The sequence below is a fragment of the Kryptolebias marmoratus genome, linkage group LG23 (assembly GCF_001649575.2).
Source record: "Kryptolebias marmoratus isolate JLee-2015 linkage group LG23, ASM164957v2, whole genome shotgun sequence".
NCBI classification, from domain to species: Eukaryota; Metazoa; Chordata; class Actinopteri; order Cyprinodontiformes; family Rivulidae; genus Kryptolebias; species Kryptolebias marmoratus.
In genome coordinates, this window is record NC_051452.1 from 16,278,312 (window position 1) to 16,300,883 (window position 22,572).

Here is a 22,572-nt window from a genome sequence, read left to right on the forward strand (position 1 = left end):
TCATGCGTCTCCATCTTTCAGCACCTATGACTTAAATGCCGTCAAAATATACAGTGATAGAAAATCCGCAGAAAGCCGCTGCTGTAAAGCATGTCGCAAACCCACGCGTAAAGCAGCGTCATGTTGTAAAACAGAGGTTCTTCGCAAAATAATTGTTTTTTTCTTATTATTTATTACTTATATAAACTGACTGTATGCAAAGTGACAACACTAATACATTCGTTGTAGCCTACGTTATGAAATATTTACATGAATCATCAATACAATTATGATAGAAACGACAGAAACGATAGAGACGATAGAGACGATAGAAGAAAATATATCACGATAGACACTTTTCTATCGTCCCCACGATATGTATCGTTATATCGCCCAGCACTAGGGAAAAGTGATGGATTATGATTGGATTGGTCAATTGGAGATAGGGAAGAGCATTTTGTGGATTGTTTAAGATTAAATCATGTAAATTATGTAATTTTCCATGATTTCTTGGATCAAGTCAGCCTTGTGATCCACAGAGCTTTGTTTTACCTTTGGGGTGGTAAACGGTTGCCCGTTCTGTCATGGGACAGTATTGTCACAATGCACTGTCTGCACTGAGACTGCTCAAACACTTTGCACTGGTTCCACTGGACAGAATTTTAGTTGCTCATATGACCAAAACTGGTCACACTCTGAAGCCCTGTCTGTATGTGTGCCTGTATATAGTGGTTTTGCATTGTTGGCTGACTAATTGTATCTGACATATTGTCATCAAAAATCCTAAGATTTCCCTATTCAGCTTCCAGTGAGAATCCAAAATGGATAAGGTTAAGTTTTTCTTGTTCTTGTACCTCATGTTGTTGTAGATTCTCCGTCATCCAGGACAGGTTAAATCCTAAGTTTTTTTTAAAACAACTGGTCTTCTTTTCTTGTTTCTTTGAAGACTTTCTGTCATACATTCTTAGAGCTTTTTCAATCCAAACTGAAAAGTGCCAAGATTAAAGCTTTAAAACTGCAGTGACTTGCTCCATGTGTTCCAAATATACAAGCTCTTCCCTCCCTCCAGAGGGTCATAAGGGTCTTTGTTAACCAAATCACATCTTCATGTGCATGACCACAAAACACTTTTATAAGGAATAGGCTAACAAAGACCATAACAATGACATACAGCTAAGACTAACAAAAATAAACTTAACCTGTCTTCTCAGAGGGTTCTGGTTTTCAGAAAATAATGCAAACACACAGTTTGAATGATATATTGTACTGCAATTTCTTGATGTTATAGAAGTTTATACGCTTTTTCCCTAGTAGTACTAGCTATTAGCTGGTGTAAGCTATTGTACTTGCTTCAATCTTGTGATCTTATCGCTAAACTTTTGATAATGGGAGAGGTTTACTTTGCTTGTTAGCAGCTCTGTGTAATAACATAGTACTTTTATTTAAACTTGTAATATCCTTAGTTCCTGTGGCTCTACGTCCTCATTCTGAATGATAATTGAACATTTGCTGTGTTATTTTCATGTGATATCAATGTTCTGATTCTCTGATGGTTCATTTTTCCTGTATGTGGCTTTGTCTGCAGAGTCTCGTGATCCTTTTGCGGCACCCAGAAGACAACAGGAACCAGATTCGAGAACTGGCCCAGACACTGATGGACGGTGGAGTTCTGGATGAACTGATCCAGCAGAAACTGGATGCATTCAATACTCGATGGGATGAACTTATGGCAAGGGTAAGAGCCACCTCAGAATTCGTACCTTGCTGGTTGTTTGTTCTCAAACTGTTAATAACCTGAGGCTATAAGAAACCAAATGTGACCAAGCCATCACACTGCCATAATATCCTTACATATTTTATAGGTTTTGGATCATGACCCATTTCAGGTTACTTTGGTACAGTTTGATTTTGGTTTAATCTGAAATGTATTTATTTAGTCAGGACAGTGTGCAATTATAATGTAACTGTAAAAAGATTCAGTGCATTACATCAGATTTAGCCTCAGGCTAATTTTCATCTGTAGTCCCAAACAGTTCTGCTCCAGTGTCCTCTGGGCTTTTCAAGAATTGTTTCTTCTTTTTATTTTTCCTAAACCAGTTCTTGTGGTAGACTTTGAAATGGCATGTCTTCTTTCTGGAAACACCTGTAAGCTTTACTCATTACTATCTGCGTTCTTAGGTTTGTAGTTACAAGTAATAGTGACTGTTGGAGACTAGTTGGTGACTCAGAATTGCTAGAAAATTGCAAGAAAGTAGACAAATTTTCAGTTGCAGTTTCAGTTAATTTTGAGTGTTTGCAACCAACAAGCCATATGACTGCAGTTTGACTCTAGAGTTATTTGGAACATGTTCAAGTCAAGTCAAATATATTTATATAGCACTTTTCAGCAACAAGGTGGTTGAAAGTGTTCAAAATTCAAGCAAAGCCTGTCACGTGAGAAAACTATGAACCCTTGTGAACATTTTGTGACAATTTTGGAGGTTTGCTAGTAAATGCTTTTTACAAACCAGTCACAAACTGTCCCAGCCCAGTGGGATACTGGCTTTAACTGTAGGGGAATTGTCTTTTGGGGAGAAAAACCCTACTCCCTTGTGTTTAAGCTTTAGGTATGTGGTCAGCTTCACACTAAAAGGCCCACTGTGGTGTGTTAGAATTGATTTTTTTCATGGTTGTCCTCTTTTTTGTCACTAGGCAAATTTAAATGAAACTTCCAGGAAGTAAATATTGGATGCACATCTACAACTATTTAACTTTTTAAGTAAATCCAGTTCATGAATTTGCCAACACAAAATTGGCTATAACTCATTCAATTCTACTGGTAATATGCTAAAATTTGAAGTGGTAGTAGCTGAGAGTCATTTACAACACATAGTGAACAGGACATCTTACAATTTTGCATGACATATTTTTATTTTTGAGGTTTGACTATAGGACTACAAGTTCTTTCTTACCAGAAGATAAAAGGCATCTGGCATGAAAAGTAGCAAACAATATGCATTCCTTCAAAGAATCCTAGGTCTTTAATTTGGTACTGTTTAAGTCAGGCTAACTTGTCATAAATTTTAAAAAGTCTGTTGTTTTTTTTCGTTTTTCCAAGATGGCGCCAATGTGTGTGGCCTGCCGTCTCTTGCTGTCAACTCTGTTTGTGTGTTTGCTGTTTTTGTTTGTTTTGCCTGGTGCCGGTTCATTGCTAGTGTATGATCGCCAAACATTGCTGGATCTTCGCCTTTTTGCCAAGAATCTAGTAAAAAATTGACAATGATTACGGTGTTCATCCAACTCTTCAGCCGTTTCTCTTCCCCGGCCGGATACCTGCTCATCATTGCCACACCCTTGCTCCACTCCCTCGGCGTAAACGTCGGCGCCGCCGGAGTAAACAGCTTCGTCAAATATCAAAGGTCAAACCAATCCTAACAAGATCTGACCTGGAGAAATTAATCCATGCTTTTATTACAGCTCATCTCGACTACTGTAATGCACTGTATGTAGGCATTAGCCAGACCTCTCTAGTCCATCTGCAGCTTGTTCAGAACTCTGCCACTCGTTTGTTAACTCGGGCCCGTAGGCGCGAGCACGTTACTCCCATCTTGGCGTCCCTTCATTGGCTCCCTGTGCACTACAGAATTAATTTTAAGCTCCTGTTATTTGTTTTTAAATGCTTGAACAACTTGGCCCCACCATATCTATCTGAGCTGCTTCAGCCTTGCTGCCCGCCCCGATCCCTAAGATCAGCTGATCAGTCACTGCTGACAGTCCCCAAAACTAGGCTGAAACTCAGAGGCGACAGAGCATTTGCTGTTGCTGCTCCCAAGCTCTGGAACAATTTACCCCTGAGTGTCAGACAGGCCTCCTCTCTTCCTGTTTTTAAATCTCTTTTATTCTTTGGCTTTTAACACACTGTGATTTTTGTCTTTCTTGGCACCTAAAACATACCTGCTGTGAACCCGTATGTGTATGTCTCTTTTTATCTATTTATCTGTTTATTTCTTTTATCTATTTCCTTTTTAATGTTTTTATCTTTCTATTGTACAGCACTTTGGCTACCCCTGTGGTTCTTAAAATGTGCTATCTAAATAAAGTTGATTGATTGATTGATTGATTATGGTTGAACTAACGTTATCCAAACGTACAGTATGACTGCAATACAGTCTTTGCCTCTTGTGATTGTTACTGACTTATCACCCACACAAACACACACACTCCTCTAACAATAGAACCAGATTAATGTTCTCCTTCACATGCCCGATCTTTGTCTACCTATAGGACAGGGGTGGCCAATCCTGGTCCTCGAGGGTCCTGCGTGTTTTACTTGTTTCTCCGCTCCAACACACCTGATTTTAATAAATGGGTGATTAACAGGCTTCTGCAGAACATGAAGAGGTGATTTAACCACTGAATCAGGTGTGCTGGAGCAGGGAAACAAGTAAAACATGCAGGATAGTGGCCCTCGAGGACCAGGATTGGCCACCCCAGCTATAGGAGATTGTGTCTGTGTACACAAGTTTGTCTCTTATTTCACATTCTTATTGGGGCTTATTTAGAGGTTGGTTTCCTTTGTCCTGGTCTGACTGTCAGCATCTAAAAAAATGAGGTGAGACCAGGCAACTCTGAGCTATGTTTGACAGTCATTTAAAAGTAGGTAAGAAGCTTAGACAGGACCGGGTAGGTAGATGGAAGAGCAGCTAGTCAAAGAAACTGTCATCGTTTTGGCTATTGATTTAGCCCACACGTAGAACACACTCAGGAGACCAGGTAAAAAGGTAAGAAATGTTTATTAAACAGACTGCAGCCTGGAGAGAACAGTAACTGGTTACTGGATTTTCAGATATTTGAGAGAGCAAACCTTCGATGCAACGGCTTACAGATGATGTAGCAGAGGAACGCCTGGGAGGGGTGAGGAAGTCCGGTGGTGAAAGCTCCGTGAGCGTCTGAGGGGCACGGTACCCAGGTGGCGTTGGAAGGCGAGCAGGGTTCGGTATGTGAGTGATCCCAGAGATAGATGAGGCTTCTTCAACATGAGATGAACTGTGACTGTGATCACCCGCCAGTAAGAAACCCTTGGTTCGCGGGCAACACCACACACGTTAACACTCTGACAGGGAGTGTTATTTGTGATCCAAATAAAGGAGCGGGGCACCCAGGATCGATCCTCTGGACCGTAACCCTCCCAGTCGACAAGGAACTGCCAGCCCCTACCCCGCTGACGGGAGTCCACAATCCTACTGACCGTATACACTGGGTGCTTCTCAAAGTCTCGGGTGGGTGGAGGGGGTTCGGCCGGAGGGCACAGTGGACTGGACCTGACTGGCTTGAGCTGTGAAAAATGGAATGTGGGAGGAACACGAGGACTTGCAGGACGGCGTAGACGGACTGCTGTGGGACTGATGACTGATTCTATTTTATCATTTTTATCTTATTCTATTTTCAATAAACCTGGGTGAAAGTTTTCTTGACATAGACTTAAGCGGAATGTCTTTAGTGGAAAGGGAAAAAGTGGTGGCTGATAACTCAGGGAGATTTCAAAAGGGGACAAACCTGTTGCTGCTGAAACATGAGAGTTGTGAGCATACTCGACCCATGGCAAAAATGTACTCCAGTCAGAAGGATTGGTTGACGTGAAGAATCTGAGTGTGGTCTCCAGTTCCTGGTTCATACGCTCAGTTTGTCCATTGGATTGTGGATGATAGCCAGAAGAGAGGGATAACTTAGCATCGAGAGCCAGACAAAACTGCTTCCAAACCTGTGATACAACCTGTGGCCCTCGGTCCAAGAGGATTTCTTGAGGTATGCCATGTAGCCGGAAGACGTGTTGAACCAGTAACTGCGCCGTTTGAAAGGCGGAGGGAAGTTTCCTGAGTGGCACAAGATGACATGTCTTTGAAAATCGGTCTATAATAGTGAGTATGACAGTCATACCTTGAGATGCAGGGAGACCAGTGACAAAGTCCAGAGCGATGTGCGACCACGGTCGCTTGGGGATCTGCAGTGGTTGAAGTAGTCCAGAGGGGGGTCTGTAAGAAGACTTGTTTCTAGCACACACAACACATGCGTGCACATATTCCTTACAATCCTTATGGAGAGATAGCCACCAAAAGTGCCTGGATATTAAGGCAATGGTACGGCTGGTACCTGGATGGGTGGAGAATTTGGAGGTGTGGAACCAATGTAGCACTTGAGAACAGACTACGGTAGGTACGTAAATTCTGTGGGCTGGGCCTGTACCAGGATCCGGCTCCTTCTGTTGGTCCTGGAGAACTAATTCCTTTACACCCCAAGTGAGCGAACCTACAACACATCCTGGTGGGAGAGTAGTGGCTGGTTCGGGTTCCGAATCATCAGGTGAATATTGGCGTGATAATGCAACGGGTTTGACATTTTTTGAACCGAGACGAAAAGAGATGTTCACATTAAACCGGAAAAAGAGTAGCGACCACTGGGCCTGACAAAGATTCAGACATTTGGCTGATGAGAAGTAAGATAAGTTTTTATGATCTGTCAAAACTAGGATTGGAAGCTCTGTCCCCTCCAGCCAGTGATGCCATTCTTTGAGTGCTAATTTGATAGCCAGCAGCTCGCGGTCTCCAACATCATAGTTTCTTTCCTGTGAGTCAATTTGCGTGAATAGAGTGCACATGGATGTAGTTTACTGTCATGATCAGATCGTTGAGACAAAATGGCTCCAACCCCAGAATCTGAGGCATCCACCTCCACCATAAACTGTTTCAGAGGATCAGGTTGAACTAGAATAGGTGCCTGTGAAAACCTTTCTTTTAATTCCCTGTATGCCTGATTCGCCTCTGAAGTCCACATAAAAGTCCTTTTAGTGGACGTGAGAGCTGTGAGAGGGGTTGAAACCTGACTGTAGCTTCTGATAAAGCGTCTGTAAAAATTGGCGAATCCCAGGAAACGTTGCAGCTGTTTTCGGTTGTCGGGAGTGGGCCAGTCGAGTACAGCCTTGATTTTCTCTGGATCCGACCGAACCTGCCCACTTTTGAAGATGTATCCAAGAAAGTGAACTGAGGAGGTATAGAGCTCACACTTCTCAGCTTTTACGAAGAGTCTGTTCTCCAGGAGATGTTGCAGGACGAGACAGACATGATGGCGGTGCTCCAAAACAGATCTAGAATATATCAGAATATCATCCAAGTAGACAAAAATGAAAACATTTAGAAAGTCTCGGAGAACGTCATTCACTAGTGCCTGAAACACTGCTGGAGCATTACATAGTCCAAAGGGCATCACCAGATATTCAAAGTGACCGAGTGAAGTCTTAAAGGCAGTCTTCCACTCGTCCCCCTGACGGATCCTGACTAGATGTTAGGCAGTGCGTAAATCTAACTTGGAGAAAATAGTGGCACCTTGCACGGACTCAAAGGCAGATGAGATGAGTGGTAGGGGATACTTGTTCTTAACTGTAATTTGGTTCAGTCCTCTGTAATCAATACATGGCCGAAGTTAACCATCCTTCTTCCCTACAAAAAAGAATCCTGCCCCTAGTGGAGAGGTTGAGTGCTGAATTATTCCTGCAGCGAGGGATTCATCGTTTTGGCCCACATGCAGAACACACTCAGGAGACCAGGTAAAAAGGTAAGAAATGTTTATTAAACAGACTGCAGGCTGGAGAGAACAGGAAAACAGGCTTCTCGGGTACAGATCGTCCACTGTGAGAAAGAGTTCTGGTTACTGCATTGTCAGATATTTGAGAGTGCAAACCTTCGGCGCAATGGCTTACAGGTGATGTAGCAGAGGAATGCCTGGGAGGGGTGAGGAAGTACGGTGGTGAAAGCTCCATGGTCCGTGAGCGTCCGAGGGGCACGGTACCCAGGTGGCGGTGGAAGGCAAGCAGGGTTCGGTATGTCAGTGATCCCAGAGATAGGTGAGGCTTCTTCAACATGAGATAGTTCGCAGACATGAACTCTGACTGTGATCACCCGCCGATAAGAAACCCTTGGTTCGTGGGCAACACCACACACATTAACACTCTGACAGGGAGGTGTTGGCAGCCAGCCTCCTATAAACCTCCCTAATTGAGCTCCAGATGGAAAACACCTGCTGCAGCAGCCACCTGGATTTACCAACGCCACCTACAGAGAAGAACATGGAAACAGCAGGCAAAACCACCAGAACATTCCAGGATCCAGACAGAAACCAAACTATTGTCGTAAAGCCTTTATTTTATTTCCGGAAAGACTGATTGAAGAATTTTATTTTCTTTTACTAACATAATCATGCTGTTTAAAGAAACATTTCTACACAGTTTTGTTGGACCTTGGAAATTTTATTTCTATTCTGTAGTATTTTGTGATGTAATTATGATGTAACAGACACTTTAAATTCCACATGGAGGAGAAAAGGGAAATCTTTCTTTCTGTCATTTGTGATTAAAAAAAAAATAAAAATCTGCTTTTTTTTCAATAACACTGTCTTAGGAAAACTTATGGGCTGTGGTAGCTCAGTGGTCTTGTAATCCAAAGGCTGCAGATTTGCACAGGTTACGTAAGGAAGACCATTCAGTGTAAAACAATTGCCAAATCTTTTATGTAGTTTTACTCATTGTACCAACCGCTGCAGAGGGGAGCAGCTAAAAGAACAACAACAACTGTCTTTAGGAAGCTGATCAATGAACTGATCAATGTATTTCATATGAAGTCCGATTTAACAGGTAACAATGAAAGCTAATGCATGGGTTCTCATTAGGAGCCCAATGCATAGTGCCAATCATTTGGCACAATCTAGAATAGTGTGTTTTAAGTTTTGGTAGCAGTACATTGTATGACATGAATAAAATTTAGAGGGGAAAAAAAAGAAAAAGAAATTAACATGATTTTGGCTAAGCAAGTGAGAAAACCCAGCCCTATTTGGAGCTCTGGAAAGTTTGATTTTTTCATGTCTGAAAAAGCATTTTGATATCTTCAATGGTTTTAACGCAATCACAACTTGTTTAATTATTTTGGCCACAGAATGTTTAAGTGTTATGATGTCACACTAACTTTTGAGCGGTTTAATTTTTCCAAAATTTTTGCAAAGAAACTTTTTTCCACAGTCTTTACACATCTTATACAGTTTATACATCAAAATAGTGTGTCTCTTACTGTTTTAGGGTTTAGTTTTCTCTCAAATCCTCCTAGAGTGCCAAGCCTAGCTTCCACTGACTTCCATTGTATCTGAGCTAAGGTTGCAAAGGGGTTGAAAATATCTGTTAAATTTCCCGAAAAATTTTCCAAGGAAAGTTAAACTAGGAAGTTTTGGGAATATTCCAAACTGGAGGCTTTTCATGGGAATTATGGGAATTAACTGAAAACTGGGGTAATTTCAACAATCTGTATAATATCCAAACACAGGCAGATCATGTCATGCACAAATAATGTGTATGACCCAAAGTTGACAAAAGTTAGAGATCTAATGACCTAATGATGATAACTTCACTGGTGACATCACTTTGTCACAACCACCTGACCTGTAGAAAACAACAGGTTTTTAACATTTGTACAGTTTTCTGTTTTGTTGTTGTTGCTAATCCTTTTTTAAAATACATGTACACAACTTTGAACGAAAATATTCACATTATGATGTCTAAATTCATTCACAAAAAATGTTAAATTTTATGTACAGAGCTCTGAACTTAAGGTGTTTCATGCATTTTGATCATTATTTTGTCTTTTTGCATCATTTTTGCTACATAAAAACAAAACCAATTTTAGTAATTTGTATTTCTTAGCAAAACTATTTTCACCTCTGAACAAAACTTTTTTGATGTTGCTACTTCTATGTGTCCCTACATGTCCAGGTGACAGTTAATCATTTTTTAGGGTGTTGTACCTCTCATTACATGGTACAGTAAGGTTGGGCAATATGTAAAATTTTTTCAACCGATATTCGTCAGTCCAACAACTTACGATGGGCGATATATTCACGCCGGTGACGTCTGGACTTTTTTTTGTCAGTTATTTATTCAGTGATTTATTTATTTTGTATTCGCCAAATCGCTCAGTCTAAGACTTAAAACAGCGGAAAAGATTTTTTTATTGTAGCCCACATTCTCTGCTGGAGGAGTTCATTTTTTTTTTTTTTTTGTTTAATTTTATATTTGTTGTTTCATACTTATCAGAGTTTGTCAGACAGAAACACTAGAACTGTAAGTACAGTTATACTGGTTTTAAAAAAGCCAGTCTCTGTTTCCCTTCCCAACACTGTGGATATTGTTCAAATAAATGTTTTCTGAACATACGCTACTCTTTCTTTCTGTTATAAGTTTGAGTGAATAAATCGGTGCTGCTCTTGGTGGCACACTGGGGAGGGTGGAGTGGGGGATGCGTAGGCAAAAAAAAGAAAGAAAAAAAAACGTCCGTGGAATGACTCAGCCTATCGTCAATGGTCAATAAATTCATCCAATTGCACAACCTTATGGTACAGCAATAAAATCTGATTGTTTTAGTCAAGATGATGCTAAAATATATTTCCTCAACAATGTTTAAAATCCCTGTTAGGAGCCAACCTATAATATTTTACAGTCCAGGTTAATTCCCATTAATTACCAATAAAAATGTCCAACTTTGAAAATTCCTGGAATTTTGCAACCCTAAACTAAGCTTAAAATTTTCTCCTCAAAAACTGGAACTATTGAGTCTTTTTAACTTTTACATAAAACTCTGAAGGCACAAAAAGAAAAAAAAAATCTGAAACAACCAAATGTGTTTCCTCCTTAGAGTTTAGAATTTTTTTCAAGATAGCTTATAGTTTTTGCACAGTGACTGTTTGAGACTTACATTTTGCTCTGCCTTTCTATTCTGCCTCTATTTTTAAGAGTGCTGTCAGGGAGTGACAGACAGGTGTGAGGTTACCATGGTGACTCTAATGAGCCACTATTTTTCTTTAGATCTTGTTTTTTTTATTTACACTTTTTCTACAGTTTATATAGAAGAAAGTTGATGGATGTTGGATTTTTAGGCATTAGCATCAATTAAATTTTTTTGTCAGCAATTCTTTATTTTAAAGTTTTGTCCCTTATAGACTTCTCATGGGGAGAATGATGCTTGTGTTTTACATTTTCCAAACACAAGGCAGTAACTCCACACTATGTTTTATGGGATTGTCCATTAGATACTTGGTCACATCTACTGCTTACATTAGGAGAACACTGTGTGTGGCACAAGGAGATCAGAGCTATACTTGGAGCTATTATCCCTTTATATAAGATTAGCATGCTTACCTGTAACCCGTTACACACAGTCAATCACATACACACAGCACAGACTCACACAGAATTCTCAATGAGGTAATAGGTACGTGTACAAGCTAATCCTGTTGACAGTCACCAGTGAAAAAAGCAGAAGGAATCACTGTAGTAGTTTCACAGCACTGACATCAGCCATGCGAAGTTCAGAAATTCTTCAACCTTGATGTGCTGGGTCATCGAGAAACAACATGAGAGAGAAACATCTGAGTCCAACCTTCAAGAGGGTACACTTAGGATGATTGTGTCTAATGGTGGATGGTCTGTGCTTTTGCTTGTTTGTTTGCTTTTAAAGCATAGTCGGTTTGTATATTGTGTGTGAAGTCTACACTGGCTGGAAAATTGTCATTTATTGACTTTTAATGGGTGTAAGCTTAAACACAGTATGTTAAAAGAAAAGTTGCACCTTCTCCTATAGAAACTGGAGTTTCTGGTTAAGATGTCATCCTTTCAGTAGACTGTACAATTATGGTCATGTTAGTTTGGGGCTTTTAATGATTCATTTGAACCTTTCTTTTTTCAGGGTGGAATGATTTTACAACATACAAGTTCAATGATTTTAAAAAACAAGAGTTGGGTTTACAAGTTTGAATTTATTTTGTTTTCTATTATTCACACTCATTGGATTAACTAATTCTTAAAACAACAAGCAAGTTGAAAAAAACTCAGTGAAGACTTGCAATTTTGTTGACAACTTACACAGGTATAGTACTTGTTAACCTACAGTTTTATAAACTACCTAATATTTTTTTTCCTAATTGTCCACCTACCACAGTGATAGATACATCAGAGGCAAAGTAAGGTTCATGTAGGCAGACGACCACCACTATTTGAGAAATGTACTGAAATTAATTAGAAAATTGAACATAGAAATACATAAAATAACTATGAAAGTGGTTTTTCATGCATTTACTGTAAATGCTGCTCATGCTGACATTGTGTGGTGTTTCCTGTCTTCTTAGGCAGCACTGAGGCAGAAGGAGCTGGAGAAAAGTGTTCAGCAGGCCCAGGAGAATGACAAACTGCTCAGAGTAATCCAGGAGTCTTTAGCCAACACAGACCGCCACCTCACTGCTTACCTGTCTGATCACATTGATGCCCAGCAGATACCTCAGGAAGCTCAGGTAGCCACATTATAACTCTTTCCTGCCAAAATTAACCATATTTTGTTGGAGGAATGGATCCATATGCTTGCCTTGTTTCCATTCCTTTAAACATTACTGATACCTGCTGATAATTGTGCTCAAATTGCCACTGTATTTGTCTAAACTTGAATTATTTGTTGAGAAAATGGATTCACTGGATTCAGAATAGTGTTTCGGAATCTACTGCAGCTAAAATTGCTTTGGCACCAGTGGTCTTGATCTTTATTGCCTTTTGTTAACTATGAAATCATGTCCATCTTTTACTTAATCTAATGTTCAGACACATTTCAGACAAAGAACAAAATGTAATTTTGAGGTAAAAATGGTAATAGATTACAATTTTTTTCTCTATTTTACAAATACATTCTAACAGAATAGTATAATCCATGATTTTCAATTCAGTTTTTGTTTCTTATATCATTTTACAACAAAAGTCATTTCAGGGCATTATACTAAAAAGCTAAAGGTTTCCTATCATATCAGATTATGTGCAATCCGATTACAATCTAAAACAATACGATCAGAATTCATAGATTACAAAATGCCATTTAGTAAAAGATTTTTGAGAAGACATAAATGTGTCCAATGACAATGATTTGGTAATCTAGAAAACAAATATGTCCCCAAATCTTCATTCAAGCAAGTTTTTGTTTTTATTTCTACAAAATAAACCTTCAGTTACATAAACCTAATCAAAGAGAGACATAAAGTTAGAGTCCAGGTTTATCAGCTTCATCTGAGAAACACCAATGAGGTTTTATAATCTTCAAGTTAAGTTTTTTTATCCATTTTTACTGTTTGTTTGCTATGCTTTAGCTGTGGCACCAATGGTTCCCTTCATGATCATTTTGAGGCAAAGTACTCCCACTTGTCTGTTACAAAATATTAGAAGCAAGAAAGAAATTACATTTCTGGATTACATTCTAAGTGTTTTATAGTTTGACCACAAGGACATAAAATATGTGACTGCCGAGCCAAAGCTGGCAAAGCAAGTTTACTCAAATACAGCCAGGTGTTCAGGCTCGGGGGCCCCTCCAAAATGTTTTAAAGGAATGACCAGATGGGGGCTTTTGTTAATCTTGAGGTGACACACCAAAACTAAAAGCCATTTCTGGAGATTTATTGTGCTGCTGTTTTAACAGGTAAAACCAAATGTATACCAAATGTACACTGTATAAAAAACACAACATTTTTTTCCGACTGTGTAACATTAAATCAATCTAAAGCTTAAATGTTTTAAGTCAGTTAGGATCCCCAAAACTGTTTTATTTGCTAAATGCCCAGATAATAAGGAACTCTTTTTATTATGTTCTTCAGAATCACAAGTTTACTTACACTAAGATTACTATGCCTTTAAACAATTTGTGAAAGCCCAGATGAAGATGTCATGCCTTTGGAAGCCTTTGATTAGTTAGCTGACAACATCTGAGGTAATTCGAGGCACACCTGTGGATGTATTTTAAGGTACACCTCAAACACACTGCTTTTTTGTGTGACTTCAAGGAAAAATAAAAAAAAAGTAGCCAAGATTTCAGAAGGAGAATTGTTGACCTCCACAACTCTGATTCATTCTTGTGTACAGTTTCCAGATGTATGAAGGTTCATCTGTTCATACATTTCTACACAAGTATAAACACCATGAGAATGTCCTGCCATCATACCACTCAAAAAGGAGATGGTTCTTTGTTCCTGAGATGAACGTGTTTTGGTGTGAAATGTGTGAATCAACTCCAAAACTAAAGCTAAAGACCTTGTGAAGATGCTGCTGAAGCTGGACACAAAGGAATCTTCAAATGGACAGTGACCCTCACTATACTGCCTGATTAGGTACAAAGAGGCTGAAAGATAACAAACCTAATGTTACACCAGTTCTGTCAGGAGGTATTGGACAAAATTCCTGCAAACTACTGTGAGAAGCTTGTTGAAGGAATCCCAAAAGGTTGATCCAAGTTATACAGTTTAATGGCAATAATACTAAATACTAAGAAAATGGTTGTAAACTTGTGATTTTGAAGAAAGTAGTAAACAATTCTCTAAAAAAAATTTAGTCTCATTATTCAGACATTTAACAAATATAAATAGTTTGGGGAAGCCTAAGTGCTCTAAAACAGGAAAGGTTTCGTCTGATTTAATGTTAGACAGTGAAAAACAAGATGGTTCTGTGTTTTTATACAGTGTTTGTAGTTTTTACTGTATGTAGGCTATTTGAAAAATACTGAACTATTGAAGTTGGACTGAAGCTTTTCTCATGGTATCTTTAAGTCAAATTTATAAAATATATTGTGCTTATAACACTATTATATATCCCTACTCCGTGGCACCCCTGTTAAGACTTCCCTGCCTGATTTTTCTTTAAACATTATTTGGAATTAAAGCTGCAGTCAATGATTACAGTTTTTACTTTGAGTGGAAATGCACTTTAGATAATAATACAGATCTATTCTGTTTGTGCTTTTGTGTGTTTGGAGGAATAGATCAGAGAATAGTGAGTGCTCTTTTCCACTCTGAGGTTCTAATTAAGCTCGGAGCTGATTTGGACCCACTGCCCCCGGTCTTATTGTGTCTTCCTCTAACATCTGCTTCTTCCACACACCTCCTGACACACATACACCCTCCAGAATAATCAAACAATAGATCATGAAGTAATGACTTGCAGCGATGGTGTGCCAGGATGACATTTCTCCTGATCTCACCTACAAACACACACACACCGTCAGAAGGATGAGAATGACTGGTTTAATTTAGTAGATGAACGTCTGTGATTACAGAGCACCTAAATAATTGAGGGGTAAATAAAAACAATTGTGTGTGTGTGTTGGAGAAAGGGTTATGTGGGGTGTTTATAGGGTAAAGTTCCTCTGTTTGTTTTTTTGTGTGTTATTTCCTTGTTATTTTCTGCCCTCTTGTGGTGAGTGGTGGAAGGTGATATGGTATTTACTGTATGTTAAGATATAAATGTATGTGTTTGTGTGTGTGAAACAGAAAATTCAGACAGAGTTGGATGGCCATGAAGCAACCCTGATAGACATGAGGAAAAAAAACCAGGACAAAGACGCTTCACCGAAGATCATGGGGCAGATAGAGAAAACCCAGGTATATGCTCAGATACACCACACTCATTTACCACATACCGTATTTTCCGCACTATAGAGCGCACTGGATTATTAGATGCACTGTCAATCAATGGTCCATTTTCGAACGTTTGTCATATATAAGGTGCACCGGACTGTAAGGCGCTTTAAGCGAAACAAAACAGCCCCCTGTCTTTTCAGAGAATACTGCACCGACGTAAGCGTCAAGTATAAACGCATACACTGCTCGCTCAGGTCCGCACATGCGCATCTAGTTTAGAGTCATGTAAAAATAGAAAATCCATCTTCTTTCAGTTTTTGAGTTTTATGCATCAGGACATAAAAAAATGTCCCAGCAAACTACTCACCCCAAGGTCGGACTATGCACTACTTAGAGAAATTAGTTCCATCTCAGACTCTAGAGGCCTCAGTTAGAAAGTTTAAGTTCATCACAGGACAATTAGAAAAAAAAATACTGTTTGTTTGAAAGAGCTGCAGGAGAAAACCTCTTCTCTCCCTTAACAGCACATGGCGGAACAACTTAGGTTTGTAAAGTTTCACCAAAATGAACCCCAAGACTTCAGGAACAATGTCCTTAAGATGAAACCAAAGTAAAGATTTTTGCCTATATTGAGCAGGGCCATGTTTGTTATAAACCAAATGCATCATATCAGCACTGCCTCAGCTGTTAAGCATGGTAGTGGAAGGTTGAAAGTTTGGGCTTGTTTTGGGCATGCTGCAGTCATTGAGTAGACCATGAAGATTGTGTACTTTGTTTTTCCCACGATTGTAATAGTTTTGTCACCAATTATTTCAAAGTTTGAGAAACCAGATGAACAAGTCAACATTTTTTCACAAAAAGCATTTTTCAAAGAGGTTTTGGTGTGCCCAAAATCAGACCACTCAAAAAATGAATGATAAAAATTCTAAAATAAAGCTTTTTGTATAACAAAGACTACTACACTGGAGATGCGAAAGAACACTCTCTGTGAATGAAATATAGATGCTAAAGGCAGGGAAATAAAATAATTATATATACATGTATATATATATATATATATATATATATATATATATATATATATATACATACATACAGTCGGTGTTCTACACTATAGTTTATCAGATTCTAAATTAAGCTCAAGTAAGAGTAATTAAGAGGATATTTCTAATTAGAAGATAGATGAATTTTTATGTTTGTATTGAAAATAAATATATTGTGTTATAATGTGTCTCAGCTCTCCTTGTGTTTGGGTGTTCCCATTTCCCAGAAAATGCTTGCAGACGTTTGGACCAAGTTCCGTCTCTTCCAGAAACCTGCCAACTTTGACGCTCGGCTGGGCGAGTGTGAGCGCGTTCTCCAAGGGGTCAAACGTCAGGTGGGGTTGCTGGACATCCGCAGTGTGGAGCAGGATGTGGTACAGTCACAGCTGGAGCAGTGTATGGTGGGTAATATCATCATATTACATCATCATCATAAAGGCTGGATAAACTGTTTTTTAAGTGGCGGTTGTTTGTTTTTGTCCAATAGAAGCTGTATAAGGTACTGAGTGAAGTGAAAGGGGAAGTGGAGACGGTGATTAAAACAGGCAGGCAGATTGTTCAGAGACAGCAGACTGAACAACCCAAAGAGATGGACGACAGAGTTTCTGGCCTGAAACTGCTCTACAACCAGCTGGGAGCGCAGGTCTGCGTGCACAAACACTCACAAGCACAATATTATAAGAATGAAGGGGATTTTTCAATTGTTGTGTTTCTAGGTGACAGAGAGTAAACTGGAGCTGGAGAAAAGTCTGAAGTTGTCGAGGAAGTTGCGTAAGGAGCTGAACGGGCTGACAGAGTGGCTCGCCGCCACTGATGCTGAGCTGACCAGGCGCTCTGCTGTGGAAGGCATGCCCAGTGACCTGGAGGCTGAGGTGGCATGGGCGCAGGTACAACACACACTTTCAAAAAGTCTCAAAGTTGTATGGACATCTGGAAAGTGTTTCAACAGCACATTGTAAGGAGAGGATGTATTGCTATTGCTGCCTACTTGGCTTGTAAAAGAAGTTCCTTATGTAAGTCACTTATGCCAGCATCTCACTGGGCTATGACTGCTGGCAATTAGTCAAACAGCAGTCGTGGGATAGTCTTCAAAATGTCTTACAATAGTCTCAGGGGTTCTCAATTTCCTTGTTCGAGTTGCAGAGGCCTGCAGTTTTGTCGCTTAAATTTTCACCAACATATTTGTGCAACTAATATTCTCTGAAAATAGTCAGTCATTGTCATTAAATTGTAAATGGGGCAGTGGCTGCCAAGGTGGGTACATAATAAGCTGTGGTGGGTACGATGTGGGTGACAAAATAATGTTCATGGCCAAAAATACAGTTGTGCAAGTTTTACACACAAATTAAAATTAAACAAAATTAAGATTAAACATTAAGAATTTCCTGAGACTCCAACCAAAAATTTGCACATTTTCTCATACTATTGAGTCAACTATTCCCCAGTTGCACACAAGCATAAAGGTAGTATCTCACTGGACTGTGACTGTTGGAAACTAGTTGGAGTCAGAAAATTGCAGAAAAATAAAAAGATTTTCACTTGAAATGGCCTTAATATGGTACGCATGACATGTTTGCTTCTGAACCTAACTGCAAATAAATTGCAACATTCCTGCAAATGATGTGAAATTTATTAGATTTGATTTTTTATTCACAAAGTGTCTTAATCATGTCTCAGTTTGATCCCAATTTATTCCCTTTTTTGTTTACATTCAGTCTCAAATTGGTCTTGTAGGTTGCAAAACCTTCCCAAAGTTGTCTCACATTTCTTGCACTTTCTGACATCTGTGACAACTTTGTGACTATTTTAAGAGTTCAACTTCAACATTCCATTGATAGAAGTGTGAGGCCCTACGACTAATAGACAGAAACTTAGAACCCTCAAGAACATTGAGACACTTTGTAAACACAAATGCTGTTTGCAATTTATTCCCAACTGTCACAGCACAGTGAGATACACACTTTAGGATAAAAGTGTGTGATAAATAAGTAAAAGGCCTTCTATATAGTGTCAATCTAACATGATATTGTGTCTCTTCTGTCCCTGTTTGTCCTTTAGTTCATTCACAGTGAGATAGAAAAACATCAGCCACAGTTGCAGGCAGTTGTGGATCTCGCAGAGGCCCTTAAAGCTGTCCTGCAGGGAAACGGGGGTCTGGTGGACGACAAAGTCAGCCTGTTGCACTGCAACTGGATTGCAGTCACGTCAAGAGCAGAAGAATGGCTCAACCTTCTGCTGGTCAAAGATATTTCAACAATATTATGACACTATGAACATTATTTATATACCTGTCTTAACAAAGCTATAATTGTTATTAAGTTAAAACTTTCTAAAAACAAAAACACTTTCTGCTCATTGTTCACTATATCAATGAAGTCAAAATACTCAATCTTTTGATTTCTTCTTTTCAGGACTACCAACAGCAGATGCAGAAGTTAGATGAACAGATAAAGGAAGTGAATGAGTGGATTGATGGAGCTGAGATAAAGATGGATGAGATTGACAGTCAGGGACCCAACGATGCTGTGCTGAAGGTTACGTAGTATCTGCCTCTTTTGTACATACCATTTCTTTATTTTTGTTTAAACTTAATTTAGTTAGGAACATTTACATTAGCATAGCCACAATTTGTGATCCTACACTAAGCCCCATTTACAACTCCTGATCAACAAAAGCAGTTGACCTGAAATTTAAGTCAATGACTGAACTTAATTTTGATACCGTACTCTTACCAAAGCTGAGTGACAAAGTATCTTTTAAAAGTTCCCTGGAAGATGTGAACACAAAGTCTACTAAGTCAAAAAGCTGGTATACACCACAACAGCACTGAACCTTGAGATGTTTGACTCATTACAACCATACCAAAGAAGCTGGAAAAATAGTGTGGAAACAAGCATGGATTGGAGTTCTTAAAATCTAACTGGGAGAAATTTCAAAAGTTGGTGGTGAATAAATCAAGAGCTTATTTCCTGTGAGACTTCCAGATTCAGACAGATAAACTAGTGATTCTAGGTCAACTTGTACCTCTGTCAAATTGTACCTTTTATAGCTTTGGTCAGCACTATCTAGAAACTTTCCATGGGAAACTAAACTACAAAATTTTGAAAATGTTTCAAACTGGAAACTTTCCATCAGAATAATAGGGATTTATGGGAATCAGCTGAAAATTTGGGCTAGTTTAAACAAACTATCATATCATCTCCTCTGACAAACCGATTGACTGATGACCACCTGCGCTTGGGTCCTGCAGGTGTTGCGTGCAGAGCTGGAGCTAAACAAAGGGAAGATGGAGGAAGTGAGAGCCTTGGCCCATGAGCTCATGTCCACTAGGGGGGAGAACTGCCAGGCTCAGGTGGGACCTAAAGTGGAGCAGCTTAACCAGAGATTTGACACCATCTCTCAGCGCATCACTTCTGGACAGGTAGTGACCATTTCAATAGTAGATTTCAGCAACATACACTGTAAACTGTCTTGTAAACAACCTGAAATTGACATTTTCAAATTGCTTGAAACATATCTGACTAAAGTGACTTTCCTCTGGTCACTTGTGTGCCTCTGTATCTGTGTGTGGCAGACGGCAGCATCAGCTAGGGAGCTGGAGCAGTACCACAATGAAGTCCAGGTCTGGCTGGAGTTGCTGGAGGAGGAGGCCAAACAGGGGGAAAACCTGAAAGAAGAGGACTTCCAGGAGGACAAGGTTTCACCCAATCATACAAACGAACAAACAAATCTGTTTTCATGTGTTCCGTGTGTCGTTACAAACAAGGTGTGTGTATGTGTGTGTGTAGAACTGTGAGGAAGGTGCAGTGAAGGACTTACTGTTGAAAGGAGAGAATCTACAGAAGAGAGCCCCGGATCAAGATAAGCGAGAGCAGATCAGACTGAAACACAACCAGCTAAACAGCAAGTACAACGCTGTTAAGGTAATGTGCACAATAATCATATGATATAGACAGTGTTTTGTTGTTGTGGATTCTTAATCACCCAGAACATGGCAATGCTAAAAGTTTTTTTTTTTTAATGCAACTGGGCTTCCTTTTGTTTTTTGAAGATGTTTCATTTCTTATTTGAAGAGCTTTTTGACAATAAACTAAAAAGTGTAGAGCTCCACACTTAAAAACTGTTATGAGTTCCTTGGTTTATGTGAGCTGAACTCACATTCAAATCACTCTTCCTACCCTCCTGAGGGTAATTAGGAACTCCATACTTTTCAGTTTGAATTGAGAAAGCTCTTCAGATTAGAAGAGAAATGTCTTCAAGAAAACAAGATCGAAAGTTCACAAAAAAAAAACTCAAATTTTGTGAATTTGCAAAAGTGTAAACTTTCTATGGGAATTAACAGGAATTTATAATAATTAATAGGAACTTATGGGAATCTACAGGAATAAACCTGGAATTCACATATTTCCCATGAAAGGTTTCCTATTTGTAATATTTCCAAGTTTCCCTGCTTAACTTCCATTGTAAGGTTTTTGAAAAATTTTCAGAAATTTACTTAGGACAGGTAGGGTAGTGGTTGTCTTTGTCTTTCAAAGTTACAGTGAAAGTTTACAGGTACAATAGTAAAAAAAAAAATGACACAAGGCTGTCTCGACCATAAAACATGTTTTCTTAAAAAATAATGTTAGGGTTAGAGTGATTTGAATGTCATAACAGGAGCTACATTTGTGACCCATCCTGGCAAAAGGATTCATAATGACAGATTTTTTTCCAGTTTGATTTAAATTATTTTCAAACTTTCCATCTCAAAAGCTTTAAAAATGATATATAGTTGAAGTTTAAATATTTATCACATAAATAGCAACAAGCAAGGTTTGTTAACAAGAGTAGTGGTTTGAAAACACAATTTTAATTGGTCTGGAGTGACGTCGTCAGAAATCCCAGCCCCATATTTCAAAAGGGGAATCCCCAAGCTTCAGGAATTTCCCGGTGCTACATATGGCACATACAGTAATAAAATTAATCTTGGCCTTACCAAGTTCTAAAATTATTCTAATTAAACCTCAAGCGTACAAACACACAACACATTTCACCTTTTCATTATTTATTAAACAATTTGAAGCCAAAATGGAAAAACATGCAATGCTCAGAGAAATTGCAACAGAAAAACCCAGGAGCTCTATCTGGAACTCTAAAGAGCAAAAAAGATAGTGGTTAAATAAATATATATTGTGATGTAGTATTTAAGGGATTTCTGCATATAGAACTCGGGGCATATGTGTGTTTATGTGTAGGACCTGCGTATCCTGAGGAATAGGAAGGCACTGGCCATCGCTCCCCAGTGGTACCAGTATAGAAGAAAGTCACATGACCTGCTGGCCTGGTTGAATGATATCCAACGCAGCGTGGAGCAACTTCCTGACCCCCCTGAAGGAGAGAGGGTCAAGGTGATAGCATTAACAGAAACTTACAGAAAACATGTATTTCCAAATAACAACCTCTTCAACTCACTATTTATGTTACCCCCTTTTCTGACTTTTGTTTGTTCCCATTTTTTGTTTTGCAGGTACATCATTAGTAATGAATAGTGTATTCTTCCTTTATCTTTCTTCATTATCCTCTGCTTCAACTTTTAGACTGTGAGCTTGTCAAGGCTTAAAGCAATTTGAGGCAAATGGGAAGATGAATAATTATTACTCCTGAGTAATACCATATGTTTAGACAACTGCAGATAAACTCTACCTCCAAACTAAAGCTTTTATTTATTTATTTAGAGTTTGGAAATGTGCCCATATTTAAAAGAAAAAGCCCCAAAACTGATTTGAGACAGAAGATTATGTACTTCTTAAAGAGGCTTCTAATGCTATGTATATTTTAAATTTGCAGAGATATTTAGACTATTTGAGAATTAAAGAAATGCAGTTATAATTTTTTTTTGTATTTGTTGAATACTTTTAAAAAAATTATTAACCCCTTACCAATCGCCCTCAGAAAGCTCAAGAAGCCTGGAAAAGACGTACCCAAATTAAATTAGATGCTATTCTTCAGCCTTTTGTGGTTCAAACTAAAGATTAGGCTCCATGTGAAGTTAACACTTTGAAGTTTTTGCCTGAGCAGTCAAAATGATTGTAACTTTAACCAATTAGTAGTTATTGAAGTG

General features: G+C 38.9%; 1 protein-coding gene across 4 annotated transcripts in view; it reads left to right on the top strand.

Moving 5' to 3' along the window:
- The window catches only part of dmd (dystrophin), a 272,414-nt gene that overhangs the window by 107,915 nt on the left and 141,927 nt on the right, over positions 1 to 22,572 (top strand). For all 4 annotated transcript variants that reach the window (XM_037973934.1, XM_037973936.1, XM_037973937.1 and 1 more), the window contains exons 18-29: positions 1,565 to 1,714; positions 12,175 to 12,336; positions 15,340 to 15,450; positions 16,700 to 16,873; positions 16,960 to 17,115; positions 17,189 to 17,359; positions 18,531 to 18,710; positions 18,884 to 19,006; positions 19,723 to 19,893; positions 20,047 to 20,169; positions 20,261 to 20,395; positions 21,707 to 21,859. In XM_037973934.1, coding sequence (XP_037829862.1) covers positions 1,565 to 1,714; positions 12,175 to 12,336; positions 15,340 to 15,450; positions 16,700 to 16,873; positions 16,960 to 17,115; positions 17,189 to 17,359; positions 18,531 to 18,710; positions 18,884 to 19,006; positions 19,723 to 19,893; positions 20,047 to 20,169; positions 20,261 to 20,395; positions 21,707 to 21,859 — 1,809 coding nt within the window. The remainder of the gene's footprint in view (positions 1 to 1,564; positions 1,715 to 12,174; positions 12,337 to 15,339; positions 15,451 to 16,699; positions 16,874 to 16,959; positions 17,116 to 17,188; positions 17,360 to 18,530; positions 18,711 to 18,883; positions 19,007 to 19,722; positions 19,894 to 20,046; positions 20,170 to 20,260; positions 20,396 to 21,706; positions 21,860 to 22,572) is intronic.